Source organism: Etheostoma spectabile, chromosome 17 (genome assembly GCF_008692095.1).
Source record: "Etheostoma spectabile isolate EspeVRDwgs_2016 chromosome 17, UIUC_Espe_1.0, whole genome shotgun sequence".
Lineage (NCBI taxonomy): Eukaryota > Metazoa > Chordata > Actinopteri > Perciformes > Percidae > Etheostoma > Etheostoma spectabile.
This window is the reverse complement of record NC_045749.1, coordinates 24514477-24535876: the sequence shown is the minus strand read 5'-3', so window position 1 is coordinate 24535876 and position 21400 is coordinate 24514477. Positions and strand designations below refer to the sequence as shown.

Sequence of the window (21400 nt, the reverse complement as noted above, 5' to 3'; positions counted from 1 at the left end):
GTGGTATTATTGTGTGTCTCTGGTGCTTCTACACGCATTTAAAAATTGGAAAAACCCATCCATGGTATTTTGAGCGAGATCCGCTTTCTGTATGTCCTCTGTCTTCAGTCTCCAGGTGAGCTGTTCAACATCTGCACGGCTTTCTATGTCACTAGCCGAGACCAGGTGGTTAACCGTAGCATGCTAGCGCTAGCATGCTAGCTTGTTCTTACTGGCAAAACACTGCTCCAACAGCTACTAGTTGGCCATAATCTCCAAAAGAACTACTTCCTGTCCCTGTTGTGCAGGTGTTCCACAAGTGTCCCTCGTCTAGAAAAAGGATCTCAGCTAATCCTGCCTTGGACTGACCAAAGCTGGAGAAAGAGTTATCTAGCTGATGGATCTTACCGAGCTACTGAGCATGTGCAGCTCCCAACAAAGATAGGATAGAAGGCAGATGTCTCACTCTGGAGCTAAATCAAGTGAGATGTCTCACTCTGGAGCTAAAACAGAGACCTAAACACACAGGGTGAAAACAGGCTCTGCAGCAATGAGCAGTACAACAAAAATATGGTGTTTTTTGAAAATTAAACCATGGAAACCTATTCTTGTACAACCTTAAAATTCAATTATGAACCTGAAAATGAGCATTATATGGGCGCTTTAATGCTGATATCATGTTGATGTTTCTTTGCATCTGATAAAATAAAACTATTTAATAATAACAACAAACGAGACACAACGTTGTTTAACTTAAATTAATATTTATTGAACAGTTATTGTTGGCATTGTATCTGTTTAGTTGTAGAGTAAGTCGCAGCATAGTTCTGAAAACTGACAACCATTTTGAAACTGTAAGTTGGTTTAGCTGGTTGAAGGCTACCCTGACGCTGAAGTCTGCCCATAGAATGGAGAGACTGACACCAGGGGGAGCGCTGACTTTGTTCTGCAGCAGCCACACTGACAACGCTGCTTGCAGATGTGTCTGCCTTGTGAACACGATGCAGATCATGTCAAAATGACATTAATCCGATCAATTAACCGGCCATGCACTACCATCTAACCAGTGGCAAAAAAAGTTGGAAGATTCTCAAGATTGATTTGTTCATGTTTATTACTGGGTAGTGTCACCAATCCTTTTCATGTATCAAAAAGGTTTTTTTTATATATATACACTCTTGAATAAAGTCTAGATGTATTGTGCAATAGGGGATATTTAAACAATAAACATCAAAGCATATCAACAAGGATAGCCTTGAGCCTTATCTGTGAGAGCCCAAAGAGTGAGTGGGAAAGGAGAAGTGAGAAAGAGGGAGGATCATCACAGGGGGTATTTAACTACATTCGCAGCAGTAGAGTCCTGCTTGAATGAATGGTCAGGCTTCTTAGAAGCCGATTGGGAATCAAAAGGCATCTTTAGTAATAGCATAAAAAAGTTTGCCCCTGCTGGCTGATGCATGCTACATTCCAACTGAAAGCCACAGACAGGGAGAAGAAGCACACCAAGGGCCCTATTTTGCACCCAACACACGGCAGGGCAAAGCCCAACGCAAGCGTCTCTGCTAGTTTAAGACCGACGCAGTTGTTAAGTTTCTGTCCGTCGTTTAAATAGCAAATGCACCTGCGCCCATCTGTGCGCCCATGGGTGTGCCGGTCTTACAGGAAGGTGTGTTCAGGTGCATTCTGGGCATGCTGGTCTTACAGGGAGGTGTGTTCAGGTGCATTCTGGGCGTATTGCTATCTTGAGGCAGTGGGAAGTGATCGCACCATTGACCAACAAAAACCTCTAAAGTCAATATCGCAGCATTTCATTGTTATTATAACAGAGATTTAGTAAAATGTGCACAGCGTGCGCACACACGGGGACACACACTATGCTGGTCACACACACGGGGACACACACTATGCTGGTCACACACACGGGGACGCACACTATGCTGGTCACACACACGGGGACGCACACTATATTGGTCACACACACGGACACACACACACACACACACGGACACACACACACACACACGGACACACACACAAGATTACATATAAAATATGAGGGTGGATTTGGACACGCCCTAAATGCATGTCACGCCGTGCGCTTAGGTAAAGCACTTCTGTCAAAACCATTCTCTTCTTACCAGGCTAGGTAATCTCTGAAATTGTAAATGAAAAGTTGAACAAATACTCCAAAGCCTTTACTAATGACACCCCACTGTTCACACAGACACCCTGATTCAACAGCAGGGGAGCTCCGTAAACACAAGGACGGCTGTCCAGCAGTGCACGGATCGCCTTCTGTTCCCCATGGCCTCTATCACTTCTGGAGTGATGAATCATTACCAAGCACCCTCCAACAGGCCAGTCATGTTCAGATTACCCTCCAACATCATGCACACGTCCACTCAACATGACTGATGGACCAAAATAGCCATTACCTAAGTGGTGTTGCCTGCTGCAGCTGAGATTTACTTTGAATCTGGTCTGTCATGGGCGAGTAAAAAGAGCAATCAAGGTGTAGAACTAAAAGGGATGTAATGCTAAATATAACACAAACATTAAAAAAAATCCTCACATCAGATCTAGAAACCAATTTGTGTCAAACAAAACATGCAAGAAATTCATTCTTCAATTAAGATAAATTAGTATTGTGGTGACATTCAAAGGTATTAGCTCTCACTAACGGCTTAGCTTCCTGTGATGGAGTGCCAAGCAACGGTGGGAAACTGTAATGTATCCCAAAAGGCTTAGCCAAGGCACAGGTGATTAATGTGGAGCTACGCTGATGGGGGAACAGCAGCTAGAAATAAAGGCCCGCGTGCTGGTAGGCAAGGTAAGACTAAAGGGCAAAGAAAAAGTGTTGGTGGCAGTTAGGAGAAATGAGGCTCCAGTTGGAACGGATGCATTCTCTAAGGTAGGTGGGGTGATGATGGTGTTGCAGTGAATTTAATCCCATCTAGAGAGTCCAAGTGTTTGATCCCCCACACCTACGCCAGTGTTAACTACAGCCCACAACTGTTAATTGTTACGTCCCTTGGTTCTCTTGTGTTTAAGGCTACATCTACACTTTTATGTTTTGGTTAAAACAAATGAATCTTTTTTTAGTCCTGATGTAGCCTAAATGGGGTCTCTGGGTCGGGTATTTGTGTACAAAGAGCTTTTCCCAGCTCTGTGGGGTGCTTGAGAGGTGTCAGGAGTAATGGAACAATTTCAACTTTTTAGCTCACCTGATTGATATAAACCGACTTCCACAAATGTACACTTCTATTTAGAAAGCCCAAACCATAAGCATTAGGAGAGCCGGACTTGAGAATGTCATCAAATGGGCTACCGTCATCAGCTACAGGTACCATTTTTCTAATCACTGTTTTGTTTAAATTCCATAGTTTTCATTCAAACCCGTTTTGAATTTTTGACGATCTGTTGCGCCCCTACAGAAAGCATTTCATTGCACCTTTTCTGATACTACTACATCATGCTGAGAAGTGTCCTCTGACAACAACAAAAATGAAAGCCTTGATTTTTTAAACCAAGAATACATTGTTTATTTTGGCAAAAACAAAAAGGGTAGAAGAGTTGGGTTAGTAAGTCACTGGGATCACAGTGGACACTGAGCTGAATATTTCCATTTAAATTAGTCTACGTACAGGTACGTGAGCATGAAGACTTCCAGCAGTCTGTATGTATGTGGTCTTAGTGGAGTTAGCAGGGTATATGGTTGAGTAAAGAAGAGCAGGGTTTATTCAGGGATTCCGGTTCCTAAGGGAGCTCAGGAGCCTCCTAACCTCCACAGATTTGAAGGAGGCAACGTTAAGGTATAAGACACAGAATGAAGAGGGAAGGGAGCGTCTTTGACAACCCTGGTGCTTTACTGGACACTGAAATATGGCTAATGATGCTTGGTTTAAATATATTGATATGGCAGTTCTCTGGGTACTGGCGCCACTCATCTGCATGTACAGCAGAACAGAAAGTTCCCATTCAGGTGAATGAGATGGCATGTCCAAATAATTGACTGGTACTGTATATTGCCCAATATACTTTTTTTTTTTTTTTTTTTTACATGAACACAAATTACAAACATATATTTGGTATGGATCCCATAGGTGTGGTTATTAATGATTAGTGGTGAGTGGGTTTCTTAACATACGTTTCACACTTTTGCATTTGTTTTTACACATTTGCCATATTATGCAAACAGGATATATCTGTGATAAGCTAATATCTGCAGATAATTGCTGCTGATTATTAAAGGGTCAGGCTCTAGTGGAAATCTTACATCAAATTTAGAACAAAGTAACCAGAGATGGTGATGTGTGTGCTCAAAAGCAAAGGCAACAACATGGCGCCAGTCTTTTTCTGACCAGGCATACATACTGCAACCACTACAGACGATAACATGTACACACACTTGAATAAACACAAGATCTTCTTCTTTCACTCACTACAAGCAATTTGGAGAAGCAGCCGGGCTATAAGGTCAGGTGACATTTATTGACAGCTCAGAGCTTCTGGGCAACTGGCTCTCATACATAAGGTGGTCCGATGCCCCCACACTTCCTTCCACTGGATGCACCATGACTCTAATGAGCTACATCCAACGGGCTAGTTAGCACTGTATTATGGCATTTGTTATTGAATTGAGTGGTAAACGCATAGCTTTTGTAAAATAAAAATGAGTCATCAGTAAGGCTAGTCTAACAGACCATGTGGTGATACATAATCAAACAAGGGGCTATTAACTTCATACTGCACTCACATACATATAACTGTGTGTCGGAGGCATTTACCAGATAATGAGGACCAATTATAACACTCACAATGCTTTTTATCAGCCGTTATTTAATTATGGGACTAGGGGCACATTAGCATACACCAGCATGCACACAGAGAGATACTCCAAGAGCATTAGGCAGAGAGAGGTGTCACCCATTAAGCTGCTGGCTCTGGGCTACAGTGGTAATAGGAAGGTAGACACACTGATGCCACGATCTGCAGATGTCAACTGCTGGGAATAGTTCTCTGGATAATGACTGCATTAGAATTTCACCCCTGGATCATTACAGCTGTAGCTAGTTTACAGGGGTGGGAAACATCATATATTAGGGCTGCACGATTATGGCCAAAATGATAATCACGATTATTTTGATCAATATTGAGATCACGATTATTATATCACAATCTTTTGTTGATTTTAACCAAAACAAATTTTATACTCACATAGGCTATTTACAACTGCTTTCACATCCATATTATGCTACATTCTTCTGTCTTAAGCTGTACATACATACAGCTGCAACACATGTAAATCAAAAAAATTAAATCTGAAATAAATAGACTAGGATATATTATTTAAAAAAAGTATCTCTGAGAAAGCTCCTTCACTTGTTTTCAACAATAACAGATTAAAAGAGCTAGGGAGGGAGGGGGGTGCAGTGGACATACAGTCTATGCTACTCAGAGTAACGGCTGACTCATTATGAATGGGTCCAGCACGGGTCGAATGGGGGTCAGCTAAGTTACCCACATGGTGTGTATGAAACGTCTGTATCGTCACTGCGCTGCATTTTTATGAACCATGATATTCTGGCCATGGGTCACATCTCTGGCCCAGGTCCAGCAGCTCCGTTTCACACTGTTACTCTACCAACTGAAGTTAGTTTCATTCAATAACTTCTTCTGTGTTTTTCACCGTGGCGGCCACTGTAGCAGAGTTACCATGGAAACACTGGTACAAATACCGGTTTGCCTCTCATGCTTAACAATATACAGCTGTGTTAATAACAATTAAAACTGGGGACAAATGTCAGAAGTGTGGACCGGCGCCACTGTGTCTCTTCGTGTTGCTGGGAGCCGTATGTGAGTGAATGGGGGCGCACGCCTTTACAGAAGAAATGGGTCACGTAACGAAAAATTAAACCATATCCATATAAACAACATTGCTTCGTTTGTGGAGAGGAAGCGGATGCGAGGACATTAGGTGCACCGGTGCGACCTAGAGGAAAAATATTACTCGCACCCTAGAGCCCTGTGAGCTAACAGACACTAACTAGCACCCTAGAGCCCTGTGAGCTAACAGACACTAACTAGCACCCTAGAGCCCTGTGAGCTAACAGACACTAACTAGCACCCTAGAGCCCTGTGAGCTAACAGACACTAACTAGCACCCTAGAGCCCTGTGAGCTAACAAACAATAACTAGCACCCTACAGCCCTGTGAGCCATCAGACACGAACTAGCACCCTGGAGCCCTGTGAGCTAAAAGACACTAACTAGCACCCTACAGCCCTGTAAGCTAACAAACACTAACTAGCACCCTAGAGCCCTGTGAGCTAACAAACACTAACTAGCACCCTACAGCCCTGTGAGCTAACAGACACTAACTAGCACCCTGGAGCCCTGTGATCTAACAGACACTAACTAGCACCCTACAGCCCTGTAAGCTAATAGACACTAACTAGCACCCTAGAGTCCTGTGAGTTATCAAACACTAACTAGCACCCTAGAGTCCTGTGAGCTAACAGACACTAACTAGCACTCTACAGCCCTGTGAGCTAACAGACACTAACTAGCACCCTAGAGTCCTGTGAGCTAACAGACACTAACTAGCACCCTACAGCCCTGTGAGCTAACAGACACTAACTAGCACCCTGGAGCCCTGTGAGCTAACAGACACTAACTAGCACCCTAGAGCCCTGTGAGCTAATAGACACTAACTAGCACCCTAGAGTCCTGTGAGCTAACAGACACTAACTAGCACCCTAGAGCCCTGTGAGCTAACAGACACTACTAAGCTGCGCGGTGAAGGGAACAACTCTGACTGGCTCATGATCAGAAAGTGGTTTATGGAACCGTAGATTGGCTTTGCAAAAAAAAAAAAAAAAAAAAACTGAGCATTCCAGGGAATTACGCATTACAAAAAAATAAATAATAATAATTGCTCGATCACACAAATTTGATCGTGGGGACCCAAAACCGTGATCATGATTAAAATTTGATTAATTGTGCAGCCCTATCACACATCATCATGATACCATATTATTTAGATTCTGCGATACATTGCAATAAGGGCTGTAACAATATGGAAAAACAAAACATAATCACAAACCTGTGTCGCGGAGTGAGAAGCAGAAACTCGACACCCCCCTCCAACTCCCAGAGTTATCCTTCTCGTTCAGATCCGGTACTACCACATCTTTAAATTACTATTAGTCCTTTTGGTTATTTCTGTTTTGTCTGCTAAATTTAACTAACTGTAGAGACAGCTAAAAGCAATAGGGAGGGCTCCGGTTACACTAACAGAGGTGTAACATTACAAATGGCCGCTGTTCTGATTCGGGTACCTGCTAGCTGGCTGGGGGCTGACTGCGGATGCGTCCCCGGGGGTGTAATGATAGTGGATGGCTGCTAGCTGGCTGGGGGCTGATTGTGGATGCGTCCCCGGGGCTGTATTGATAGTGGATGGCTGCTAGCTGGCTGGGGGCTGACTGTGGATGTGTCCTTGGGGCTCTCATAGGTTTGGGCTGAGCCCCGAATGTTTCTAACATCTGGCTCCGCCCCAGCACACACATGCTTAAAAGCACCCAGGAACATTCATACGTACACACACAGCTTCCCCTATAATTCAGAACTAGAGAGGCTATGCAGTTATCATTCAGATCAAAGACCGGAGTCATCCAAATCCACTATCTCAGCATCAAAGGAAACCAGCTGGCAGCGCTTCATGTCATGAGCAGAAATTCACATACAAGAAAAGTCAGACAATTTCACCAACAGATGAATATCAGTGGGTCTAATCATTCAATGTGATGAGGAGAGTAATGGAACAAAGAAAAATCAGGTGTGTGCATGCTGCTGCCATCTTTATTAAGATGACTTAATGAAGAACCTCCACAACCATCTTAGACAGCTCCTTTGGTCCACACCCTGGTTTCTCATATATTGGTTGAAGTAACATAGTAATACTAAAAATAAAGTATGGTGGGGAATGGAAGTCTTTTGAATACCAGTGACACTTTATGTTTTCACAAGCACCTTTTCCTTAAACCATTTTCTGCCATGATGCAAAGAACATCTTTTTCTCTAGTGACAATTCACTTTTTTCTTGTTTTGCCATTGCCCGATTTCATGACAATGCTTTTGCTCTGTTTGACAGGGGGGACACCTGTCAAACAGCTAACTCCCACCAATAACAACAGAACATTACACCCAAAAATGACAGTCACAGGGCTGTAATGAGCACTTGACCGTTGCTTGATCAGATTTTGAGAGCCACCCATAAATGACCTAAATACGTGCTCTGTGACCAATCTATTCTATTGAATTACATAGAGGTTTAAAGCATTTCTGATTAGCCAACCAGTGGAACCCAATGTATAATGGGGTGTTCTCAGTCTTGCTAGAGATGTGTCTTAATCTTCATTTGTAAAAAGAGGGAGCCTACCTGAGTCGTTGCGTAGGTAGGACGACATGGCAGGGATGAGGCAGGACTGACTCAACAGCTCCTGCAGTACAGCTGGCAGCGCTGAGCTGTTCTGGGCTGTGCTGTCTGCTGAAGAGCCATCAGCACTGTGGGGGCTGCTGGAGCCTGCTGGGTTGATGTAACTTGCCAAGACCTAGTGATCCAAAACAATGTAGACATCCTGTAAGACCAATTACCAATAAAACTGGTCCACCTTGTTTAAACTGACATATGTAAGTCCAGATTTTACATGACTTGCTCTGGAGCAGGACCAAATTGGGACAGTCTCTGTCTTGACCATGCTATGTCACCATTGTACACTTGGCTATGGACCAAATATAAACTCTCTGTTCAAGACAAATTTACCTTTATCCTAATGGAGACATTTGAGGTAATTTTGTTCAGAAGGCAAATTTAGCAGTACCCATATCAAAGGCTTGGTCCAAGTTGTGGCATGCCATAGGGATCCAAACTCTTTGGAAAATAATCAACCGCAACATGCTCAAAGCCAGGTAGTAAGCACTGCCAGAGAGGCAGATTTCAGGGCCACAAAGCCCCGAAAGGCAATTCAGCAGCTCAGCAAGATAACCAGGGGAATATAGACACGATAATGTTGTTTGTTATACAACACAATGTGTTGTTGGGATAATTTCCAAGTAAGAAGCTTAAGATAAAGCTTAAGTAAAGCTAAAGGGTCACCATATTTCTACAAATCTAGATTTAAAAACGATAGGACACTGATGGGTAGACCTGCCTGCAGTAGACAGGTGACATGCTCCTCTTCTAGCCGTTGTTTGGTGAGGGCCTGCTCCACGTCCCAGCCTGAGGCGGTGGATCCAGTCCCAAAACCAGTTCCTTTAGCCCAGTACAGCTGCTGCTCCTCACTGGTCCCCCCACCGTGACAACTGGACATCTGCGGCTGTCAACACAGAGATAGACATGAGATGATGTACAGGGTTAGAAGGAAAGGTCCAGGTTCGGGATATCTGACCACTTCATTTATACTTTATTTTTTTATTTATACTCTATGTTTTCAAGAAAAGTGGCTGCCAGTGTATTGGCTGTGTGGTGGCTGTGGATTAACACAAAGGCTGCATTTGACCGGTACGTGAAATTTAACACTGCACAATGGCAACTATTGGAGAGAATAAAAAGATACAGTAGGTACTGTTCTCTGTTCCTGAATAACATTCATTAGTAAATGTGCACCATTTGAAGCACATGGATGTGGGGTCTCAAGGACAGCCACCACCACAGCAACAAGTCTTTGGCTCCCATTCAAGTCATCTGCCCCATGATCAACGTCCTCAGCTTTGACAATGCCATAAATCCACACACGGGGGGACAGGGTGGGGGAGGGTGTGTGTGTGTGTGTGTGTGTGTGTGTGAGCCTTACCTCAGACACACTGGTGCTGGCGTTGGGGTTGCGGGGGGCGTGGTGGCTGAGAGCCGACAGACAGGCCAGGATGAGGTGGATGGCCCCAATCTCCAGAGCCATGCGCCGTAGCAGAACGCCGTCATCAGTGGTCAAAGGAGTGCTGCTGAACAACGCCCGCAGCACGTGGAACGGCAGCGTGGGCAACACGTTGGCTGATGGAGACTGCAGGATATGACCTAAGAGGAGGTCGAAGCAGACAACTGAATTGGGAGACTCATTACCCTTTCCCTTTGTGTGTGTGTGTGTGTATATATATCGGAAAGCATTAGTAGGAAGAGTTAACGACATCCGTTTCCCGGCGCATTTGTGACGCACCAAAAAAAAAAAAGACAGGCATGCTCGTCTTCTGCCAATGGGAAAGGAGGCTGTCAGCTATTTTTAGCAGGTTTACCAATGCTCCAAAAACCTGCCTAGACACGCAAATCTTGGTGGAAAAGGGCATTTGAGCATATTGTTCTGGTTTGGTTTAGAAGGGATTTACTGTTAGTGCACCCAAGTTGAAATGCCCAATCAAGACATTTAACACTGACAATTTCAATTCTGTATGAGAAGAACTGACACTTTTCAGCAAAAAAAGTGGGAGAAAAAAATTAAAATTGATCTATTAACAAGAGATGAAATTTTGTTTTTTGATTTTTGTTTTTTTCTAACTATTTCCAGGCCATGAATACATTAATCATGTTGTATAGCATTTCGTGGAATGTGTATTAAATTTCATCAACTGATGACAATGTAATTCTGCGATGTAATCGTTTTACTTTCTTTGTAATGAGTGACACATACCTTGACACAGCAAGTTATTAAATGTTAAGGAAACACCAGTTAGGTGAATAATGACCATTGTTGTTCCCAGGACTTAAAGTGAAAAAAATAGTGCACAGAACAAAGCTTTGTGACGAGCATCTAATGCCTAGCCTCTAATGCCTAGCCTCTAATGCCTAGCCTCTAATGCCTAGCCTCTAATGCCTAGCCTCTAATGCCTAGCCTCTAATGCCTAGCCTCTAATGCCTAGCCTCTAATACCTAGCCTCTAATGCCTAGCCTCTAATACCTAGCCTCTAATGCCTAGCCTCTAATGCCTAGCCTCTAATGCCTAGCCTCTAATGCCTAGCCTCTAATACCTAGCCTCTAATGCCTAGCGATCACTTCCTTAACGCTGCTGCCGTACAGTGAGTATATTCCTTGAACAGACGCTGCAGCTGGGTGCTTCCCGTCTCCTCCCTTTTCCTCTTGTCCTCTATTCATACCCAGCACCATTAGTTTTTAACCCGTGTCTCAACTCAAGCTGGATCTACTTTTTTTTAGCCGCGTTACTATACTAAATTATTTTTCCTGTGGCACGGTGCCGGAATACTTCAGGCCCTGTATTCCTTATGTGTCTCTCTAGCTGCGGCCTGCTGTGCTGTGACCAAGATGGAAAAATACTCCGACATCAATCACTAACAATGTATTTGCAGTACTAGCGAGAAATGTTCCGAGAAAAAGATTCCTCTCAGACCATCTCTCTCATTAGATTAGATACTATGAGCAGCAGTAGGGGCAAGAAACAAAGACCAGAGGATTAGGAGCTGAATGGGTGACTTACTGCCCTCTCCATCATCTGTGACGCCCAGCACCAGGCGCAGCAGACACTGGGCGTGCTTCCTCTCCTTCAGCAGCACCTCTGCATAGCCGGGCAGGCGCAGGAACAGGCCGAAGGCTGCCAGCGAGTGGGCCGGGATGGGGGAAATGGTCTGCACTGAGGAGGATGATGACGAGGATGACTGAGACTGCTGCTTGTTGATGGGTGGAGGCTCGGCAGCGATGGATTCTGGCGCCTCGTACACCAGCTCGCCCGACTGCTCGATAGTTACCCACTCAAACTGGTCGCTGTCCTTGGGCTTCTCCTGTGTGGCCGAGGCCACCACTGGGGCGCTGACCTGTGAACAGCCATGCAGGACAACAGGAGGTAACTTTGCCAAAGGTTACAGGGAATACGACACAATGCTGACAGGTGAATTTAGCAAAGCAGGAACTTTGCAGTTTCATGATGTGACCGATTCAAGTCTGAGGGAGAGGAGGCTGGCTTCTCTAAATACTATAACTGTAAAATACAAAAACTGTTCCACTTCATGTGTAACCAAAAATCCCCCAAAAAGATCCCAAAAAAAGATAAGTCAAAATAATATCATACTATCAAATCAGAATGTTTTTTCAATTTGAGCACATTTGGTGAGCTCAACTGCAAATAACGTGTCCTTCGTTAATATATCTGTGACATCCTTAATTTTAACAAATAGAACACCAGCAATGGCATCTAAACATACTGGAAGAGCCAAACTACTAAAACAAATAGAAAAGATACAAAATAACCAAATAAGTATTAAAAATATTTCTATAATTCAAATTATTGATGAGAAGGATATTCTGTGTGTAAAGGGTGTGTATGTGTGATTCCACCGTGTGTGAATGAAACAAATATACTACATTAGTTACTGTTTTTCTGTCTAAAACTGTAACTAACGTAGATCCATACAGTTTAATGCCCAATAAATGGAAGTGCACTTTATTTTCCTGGGTTTCTAGTTGAACGTGCTTTGGTGAAGGTCTGACCCCGATTTGACCCCCGTACTGTAGTGCTTTGATCATGCATGCCTGTGTCAGGCTGTCGTACCTGCTGAATGACATCGGGGTAGAGCATGGGCAGCCTCTCCGCGATGAGGGCCAAGCCGCCCATGCCTGCAAAGACCTGCAGCGGGGACTGGATGGGGTTGGTCTCCAGCAGGGACTCGTCAGTGGCAGCATCCAGACACTCTTCGCTGGCTGCCATTGGTTCGTCCTCAGGACAGCTGTTCAGCATGTCACAGTGGTCCACTGCAAGGAGAGCAAACAGAGGACCTGTTGTATGTTCATGCACTGTCGGCCATCTGGGACACTTGTTAGCACTGTTTGTTTGTTCTGAAGTCTACTGGGAGAAGAGTCCCATCACTGAAATGACAATTATATTCTTCTTTAACCGTTTGTTTTATTGCAGAACAGTATGTCATATACTGTATGCGATATGCACTATTACCAAGATGTGAAACAACAAAAATTATATGTATCGTGATATTTATAATCGATTCTTTTTCCCTAGAACCAATGTTTCATTTTTGTTTTTTTACTAAGAAGTGACCTTAATATTTTCTGTTCATAAGGTTTCCAGCTGAACAGAGCAAAAGCAGGAAATCCATGTTTACAAAGTAAATAAATGTGATGTACATACAAAATGAGTTTTTAGATGTAAATTCTCTGTACAAAACTTTTGAGTTTTTAGAAATGCCTTACAAATACAAATCCAATCGGCAACCATGTATCGTGAAACTGAATGAGGATAAACACATGCCCCAGCCCTAGTCACCAGCTAGCTAGCAGCAGCGCCTGTGGTTGGGCCAGGGAACGACGAGGTGAAAACACCCCCCCGCTGTTGCAGCTGGTAATAAATAATGTGACTAATTAAATCAAGAGAAACGCTGCAAACTTCTATCTGCTCCGTGTCAGTGCAGCATGGACTGCACACGGCGGTAAGCTGGCAAAATGGAGGGGGGCTAGGCGCCGTTCATCTGCATGTACTGCTGGCGCTGCTGTGACATAGAGCCGGTTGAAAATCACTCGTCCTCCTACTGATTTAACAACAATGTTGCAATTAATGCACAGTTTACACATGTGCTGAACCTAAGGGTGGCTGTGTACGGATCAACTACAGTCCGTTACCCCCCTAGTAAACTTTTATATTACTGTCAGGCCGGTCCAGGCACAGAGAGGGTCAGGACTACCTGTTTAAAATACGTTTTTGACACTTGTGGTGATATTATCAGAATGAGAAGAAAAGGAAATGCGAGGGTTGTCTTGGTTGCTAGATTGCTGTTGTGGCTAACTGGGACACTGAAATAAAGCACAGTAAAGTCATTACTTCCACCTTTGCACCTGAAGAACAAATACACGCCGACAATACATGTGGTCCTTGGAATAACAACTTCTATGATACCGAATTACCCAATCATACATCACAGTACTCATCCAAACAATTGAGAGTAGTTTTAAAATTGAAACTATGGATCATGGACAGGACACCAGTTCTGCTGATTCACCAGTGCTGAGATCATCAAGACATTGATGTTAACAATTAATCTGACCTAGTGCTGACCGTCAAGCCTGCAGAATCAGATAGCTAAATATAACCAGTGTCACCATGTGGTGACTCCAGAACACATCAGTGGAGCGGCAGCGTTGCCTTCCCAGCAGCAACCTTCCCACATTAAATCTCCTTCAGCAACAGTGTTTTATTGTCCTTCTCACTGGATGGCATGAGTAAATGGCTTCAAATTAAATTACAAAACACACTTCCTCATGCTAAAATATTCAGCACAGCATCACTTGAATAACAATCTTTTTATATATGCCATTGTACATACATGAAATCTACAGCTTTAACTCCCTGAGGAGTAAAGAGAAGAGTGAGCATGACTGAGCAGACTGTGCTCCAAACCACTCCACAAACTGTTAGCCTCATGGCTTTTCTTCCAAAGCAGCCCGAGAAATAGCCCAGGTGATGTGAGCTGAGCCCGGAGTACAACTCCCTTAAATCGTGATGCAGGACGAGAGAACTAGCCACTGGACTGGATTTTTACTGCAGTACCCCCCATTTAGAATGCATTGAAAGTCCTAAACCCCGTTCTATCCACAATTCTTTTTACAAAAGTTTTCCTAAAATCACCACTATCACGTAATTTCTTTCTCTACCTTTCAGATGGTTTAACATTGGACTAAAGGCAAAGAATGCCAAATCAAATGGACCTTAACGGGGCCAGCAGTTGGAGTATTATATGTTGAACATTGGCAACCACGTTGAGCGGTGTCTCAGAGTCACCTCTTGCAAATGTTCAAAAAATGAGCAGGTGGTCCCAATAGCAGGACTCATGGTAGATTAAGAACCCAAGAACCAGAACACTGGTTTAATCTGTTGAAAATGCGGTTTTAGAATAAATTAAATAGCTAACTCCTAGATTTACATAAAGCATCAGGGTTTTTCTTGGCTTTGCCTACGCTTGACAGTAAGCATTATCAGTCTGCATTCACTAAAGGCAATGAGTGAAATCTATGCATTTTCCTGTAATTTCTTACTATTTGATAAATGTCTATTAAGTTTGAGACTTTCATTACAACACTGGAAGGGGGAAGTGGCGGGAGTTTGAGGGATTGGGGTGTGTGGTTGGGGGAGAGGTCCTTCTTTTTCCTGGTGGGTTCCAAACCACTGTGAAAGGTGCAAGCTGCCACCTACTGTTCTGCTTGCTACGTGGAGGTGCAGTTGAACATCAGGAGGTAAAACTGAGATCCATTAGCCAACTTCACGGTGGAGCATTCAGGCAGCCCTAGTTACATGTGTGCATATCAGCACATCGATGCACCTGCCTTGTGTATAGTAGTAGCCCAGAAATTGACTCAAACATAGCAATGCAAAGTACATATCCCTCTGTAATACAACGATACAGGACGCCTCATTTTCATTCATTTTTATCGGTCACTTAGTATTTGTGGCATGCTATGAGGTCCAGTGTGTCACAATAAATACTGTTTATAACCATTTATTTCTTTAGGAGCTCTTTGTGACACCTAAGAGGATAAGTTCTAAAGTGCAGTAAAGTGCAGCATGTCGATGGAATAGCACTGATGATGCAGGATGACAGCCACCGAAACTGTCCAATCAAAAGTGACCCGTCAGTTCAGACTTCAGACTTCACTATTAATATGTCAACTCGAGTGTGGATAAAATAACAAATTACCTTGTATTACTTTGCCATTAAAGCTGATTCAGATTACCTCTAGCTAGTCGGACAAATATTCACAGATGTTTGGGTCTAGTTAGGCCTAAGTGACATGGTGCTTTAGGTTCTTTCACGGAAAACATTATGTAAAAATAAATAAAAAAGTTTGGACCTATTGTCTGGGCTTCTGTTTGTTCAGTGCTGGGATTTGTTATTTATGTCACAACACAACATAACACTAATTATTCATCATGCAGCTAATACAAAGTCAGTGCTTCAGTTTACAAGAACTGCGTTGTGCTCAAATCCTATGGAAGATAAAAACACAGAAGGCCTGTCGGGTCCAGATCTTGATTTGCTCCTACTCTCTCAGACTCAGATCAGGTTGGACAGTATGCGACCCAAGCTGCACTGTAGCGTGAATGCAAAAAGGGATAAAGAGCAAGAATGAAGTGAAGTGTTTGATAACCTTTCAGAAATCTCCTGGTTAATTCAATGGAGCAGGAGACCTTTGTTAGATGATATCCCCCCCCCAAATGAAGGATTATATCTCCACCCTGGCCTGGGAATGCCTTGCCCAGTCAGAGCTGGTTAACGTGGCTCGGGAAAGGGAAGTTGGGGGTCCCCTTCAGGAGCTGCTTCCCCGCGACCCGACCACGGATCAGAGAATGACCATGGATGGATCATAATGATTTGGACATAGGACTTGATTTTGGTACCTTTCTCAGTGCGTAGCCTCTTGAAGGAGTCTGTCTTGGAAAGGCCAGGGTCAGAGATGACTTTGGAGCCCAGTTTGACTGTCAGGTTGATGGACTGGTAGCCCTGTGGCAACTTGCGGTCATACAGGAGTGTCAGTAGCTGGGCCAGGGTCATTTCAGGTGGAAGGGGCTGACCTGGAAGAGAGTTTCATACTATTAATAACTCAACTCTGGCTGCTTAGTTGCAGTATTTTAATTCAAACCCATCGACGTCCTACTGCCAGATGTGAGTCGACATGTTAAGCTTGCACATGCATATGTGGTACCTGGAAGCAGCTTGTGGTAGAGGTGGAAGACAGGCACACTAATGGTTTTGGCTGAAGGGTCCACACCAGACGAAGCAGTCAACTTGTCACTCATCACGCGACCCCTCCTCGATGGAGGTCTGGGAGGGGTTGAAAGAGCTCGCTTGGACTGGGACTTCAAGCCTGATGACAGACACAGACAACATGGAAACATTACAGGCCTGTTAGACCATGACAAACAGCAATAGAGATACATGTTAATATTACCAAAAGCTCAGTTATTGTGCCAGTATTACATAAATCTGATCGTTGTAATGCCAAACCACTGCAATGTGCAATCTCTGACATCTCTCTCAACTTCACCAAAAACACTAAATTCCCAGTTGTAGGTCCCAGTTACACTTGACATATTTAAATGTGTGCTTCAAGAACACAATGTGGATGCATATATTAAGAATTAAGTATAAAGCATTGTTGTTTTTTAAATCTTAGAATTAAAAATCCTTATTCTCACAAAGAGTTCAACTCAATGGAAGAGGATTCCTTTAAGCGGTACTGGTAACGGTACACATAATTCGTGGCTCGGTATGTACCTTGGTTTTTAGGATCATGGTTTAGTACATCTTTGGTAGAACAGGAAAAACAAAGAAAATGTGGATTTTTTTTTTTTGAAAAGCATAAACACTGAACAGTGGCTTATTGGCCACCCATTTGTTTTAGTGATTGGTTTGGTAAAACAGCAGTGCCGCCGGCACATCAGTAACTGTTGGTGGAGTATGAAGAGTAAATTGAAATGAAGTTCTGTGAGAAGGTGATGAGGGAAAAGCATCCCAGTAACTGTAGAAAGCACTGATGTGTCAAAGTGTTGTTTCTAAAGAGAATGTTACTCTGCCGGGACTGCTTTTCCCTTCTGTCTATTTCGGTTGGAGCAGACTATGCAGTCAGCGAGCGGTTCGACCTGCTTTAATCTTCTTTCCACCTTCATTTGTTAACTCCGTCCTTCTGGTTAGCGCTGGCTAAATCCCTGGACCTGCAGTTTATTTTCTTCACCACCTGCTCATACAGTTCTCTTCATATAGGGTTAAAGTTTAAACCACAAGCTCCTATGACATTGGGATTATGTATTAATGTGCATAAAGAAGCTAAGAGAATAATAATAATAATTAAAAAAAAATCACAAAAAGTTAGATTAGTAAAACATGGCAACTGCAAAAGTTTGGGCACCCTGCAGAGTTAATACCTTGTACCCCCCCGGTCTGGGTAAAACTTAGGCTCCAGAAGTTTTGTTTCGCAAGTGCGAGTAGGGGACATTAATAGATTATTTTTGGCGCACCTAACCAATGTAGCATGCCAAACCAAATGTCCTGCAGCAAACAGTTTGGGACGAATACACATCCGGATCTAGTCTTGGATTAACCATTTGGCATGTGGCTGAAGTTCATGTTGTTAGCTGTGGGTAAACAATCTACACATTTGCCTTTTCAATCTGATTGGCATGTTGTCAGTGGGATAAGATCCAGCAGCCATCCAAGGTTGGCTAATGTACTGATGGCTGGGTTGCCATTGAACAAGGGGTATGGAAGGAACAGATTCAAGTACCTGAGGCCACAACAACACTGTAGTTGTCCTGGAAGCCACTGTCTGCTTTCATCTTTTCCTTCTCTTCGTGATTCTTCTTCTCCTTGTCCTCCTTCTGCTCATTGATCAGCTTGGCTGTAATGCTGGGTGTGTCTGTTCAGATCAACAGAAGACGGCATGAAATCAGATGGGTTACCTATACCTTTAAGGAATGATTTATTGTAGAAATAAGCATTGGCCATTTTAGAGCTCCCCCTAAACTTCTCAAATGAGGGTTTCAGGGTTAGGTTTTGTATGTGGAGTAACAAATGCACGTTTTGTTTTTATTATGCAGGTTTTTTCTTATCCTGGTATCTCGAGACAGGCAGATTTGCAATTTGTGACACTATCATCGGCTATCTGTCTGCCAACCATTTAGCCTCTGGGGCTAACGGCTAATATTTCTGAGGTTCAGGAGTAGCCAGAGGATATCTGGGAGGATTTCCTCTTCTGAGAACCAGTGATTGTTTACAGTCCAAGTAGATACTCCATATAGATACTTTTTTTAGATAATAATTTGGGCATTATGGGCCTTTATTGGACAAAACTGCTGAAGAAAGGAAAGGGGAGAGAAACGGCGCATGACATGTAGCAAAGGGCAACAGGTTGGAATGGAACCCGCAGCCGTGCTGGAAGTACTGAGCCTCGGTACATGGGGTACATGCTCAACCACTTGAGCTACCCAGATCCCACACTCATATTTTTTGTTAGAGTTTAAGGTCCAGGCGACATGTTGGCTCATCTCTCTAACCAGATATCTGCATATGAATGCTGACAAATAAATGAAAATGAATAAAAAGACAAATCGTCGCCAAAGTTGGATTTCAAAATGGAATTTTAGCCAAAGAGTTCTGCCTCTTTTACTTTCCACATTGACTGTTTACCTGCATGCAACCAAAGCTCTCTCAAACATGATCGATACTACTTGGAGTAGAAGGTTTTCTGTATTGAAACATACCAGACACCCGGTCCAGGACTTCAGCCAACGTGGTGGAGATGGGCAGATGGAGGGTGCGGTACTTGTGGCCTGCTCCATACATGGGGTGTTGGATCATGTGGCTGGTGGCATTGATGCGTCCTTTATATAACTGAGAAGAAAAAAGGAACAAGGGTTTTGTGTCAGTATGTTGTGAAAATATAATGATCTGCTTAGCTACAGGAAATTTCACCAACTAAAGAGTTTGAGGGTAACAATTCATGGGACCAGCATTGTTTTTTTTTGCTTCTTTTTCTGCATACCACTAAAGACACACAAACTACTGACAGGCCAGACACGTTACCACCCGAGACAGACGTGAACTCTATGAATGATTCGACAGGCAGGCGAGTACCCAGGGAATTATAGCCAGACGGTAAGGCTAACAATTCTATAGGACAGCCATTTAACCCGCTAGTCCTAATCAATATAGTGGCAAGAGTCAAGTAGCTCTCCGGTGTGAGTGCTGTACGCCAGAGAGCCACCAACTTGAGAGCCATGAAGCAGTAAAAAAAAAAAGCTTAAAATGCAATTTGCTAGACCAGGGTAAGTAGCAGTAAAGAAATTATTTGCATTACCTATTTTTCTTTTACCATGTAACAAACTTTTTTTAAATAACTTATTGCAAGTCCTCCAGAGGAGGACAGGAATATCTGAATCCAATTTCATGGTAATTCCAATCTGCAGTTTGGTGGACGCACCACTGGACCGAGTGAACAACCAACCAACCTACAGACTGTCAGAGTGACATCAGCATCCCTAGCCACGCTGCTTTATTACACGGCTCCATGGTCCTATGGCCACAAATGCAGATGGAAAGTTAAAATTGCTGTAGGTAGGATTGTGGCAATCCAGGACTTTGCCTTAGAATTTGAACATCGACAACTTCTCAATCCCTCCCACCTTTCTGCTAAAGCCCAAACAGTCTCCTAAGCCTGAGCAGTGATTGACACGCATTCAAGGTGATTGCTGTGATAAGAGGAGGCTTTTGTTCATATTGCTGAGCTGTCTCCTTGTGGTCCCAGCTGATTCCACACCAATCACACTGTATATCAGTTTGAGCCGTTCTATCAACATGCTGGGGAATCTTTTGCAACAAACATTGTTCATGACAGACAACATCCCATCCCATGAATGATGACACCGAGATACATGCTAATGTGTCATCACAGAGCAATAAGCAAACTGATTGGTTGATGCAACTCAGAAAATGGGTTTGGTAACTGAAAAGAGAGGGGCAGATGTTCAACAGCAGAGAGAGCTACCCACCGGACAGGGAGACTGTAGGAAGACTGTGACCTTCTCATCCTCCAGCATGAGCTGCAGGAACAGCCTTCGAATAAAGCCCGAGATGTTTCCAGAGATCGGCACGTTTCCTCGCTGGGGTGCAGACTGGAAGAGCTCACAGAGAACCTGCAGCCAGAAAAGGTTTGAAAATTAAACTTCTGACTAATTACATCAGCAAATCTGTGTGTGTGTGATGTCAAAATTAAATTCCTGGTGTCTCAGAGAAAACGAAAGCTTTGGGCTGCATTCACACAGCCTCAGACGCTCCGGCGATTCGGTGCAGGGCTGTGCAGCAGTGTGGGAGTGTCCCTTAATAAGCCCCATTTATGGGACTTCTTGTTGTGTACTTTAGTACTGTGGTACAAGTACACTTTTCCGCTAGATTACCATTTCCGAACACACTTGAAGGCAGCTTCTTTTTTACAGAGAAAGAGAGAAAGGAAAGAGACGAAGCGACAGTGCTTTGTGCTAGATAGGCGTGTCAATCATTATTCGATTTTTGGTTTATTGCCTGTAGAAATTAACTGATTTAGAAAGAAGAAAAAGAAACAGTTCAGAAAATGCTGTGTAGATTTGCTGCAGTATGCAGTTGAACCACTCGGTGGATGCTCTAACTTTTCAATGAGATTGAGGTACAGGTGTGTTTGGAGCCGCTCAATAAGGAAACACAAACTATAAAACAAAGATAAAAGCCCAGTGAGGCAATCCTGTTAATGAATTAATGACTTCAGCGGGTTTTTTTACTCCTAATGTGTGATTTTGAGAACTCAGATTTTGTGTCAAACATGTCATGTCAGTGGTTAATATGGTTTTCTAAAGAAAAAAAAGTCTAAAGTATTAATTAAATAATTAATGTTTGCC

At 43.3% G+C, this 21400-nt stretch overlaps 1 protein-coding gene across 1 annotated transcript in view; it reads right to left on the bottom strand.

Moving 5' to 3' along the window:
- birc6 (baculoviral IAP repeat containing 6) overlaps positions 1–21400 on the bottom strand; it is a 109575-nt gene that overhangs the window by 34218 nt on the left and 53957 nt on the right. The window contains 10 exon segments of the mRNA XM_032541923.1: positions 8419–8590; positions 9191–9355; positions 9833–10050; positions 11459–11792; positions 12527–12726; positions 16376–16549; positions 16681–16842; positions 18259–18390; positions 19235–19364; positions 20522–20665. Coding sequence (XP_032397814.1) covers positions 8419–8590; positions 9191–9355; positions 9833–10050; positions 11459–11792; positions 12527–12726; positions 16376–16549; positions 16681–16842; positions 18259–18390; positions 19235–19364; positions 20522–20665 — 1831 coding nt within the window.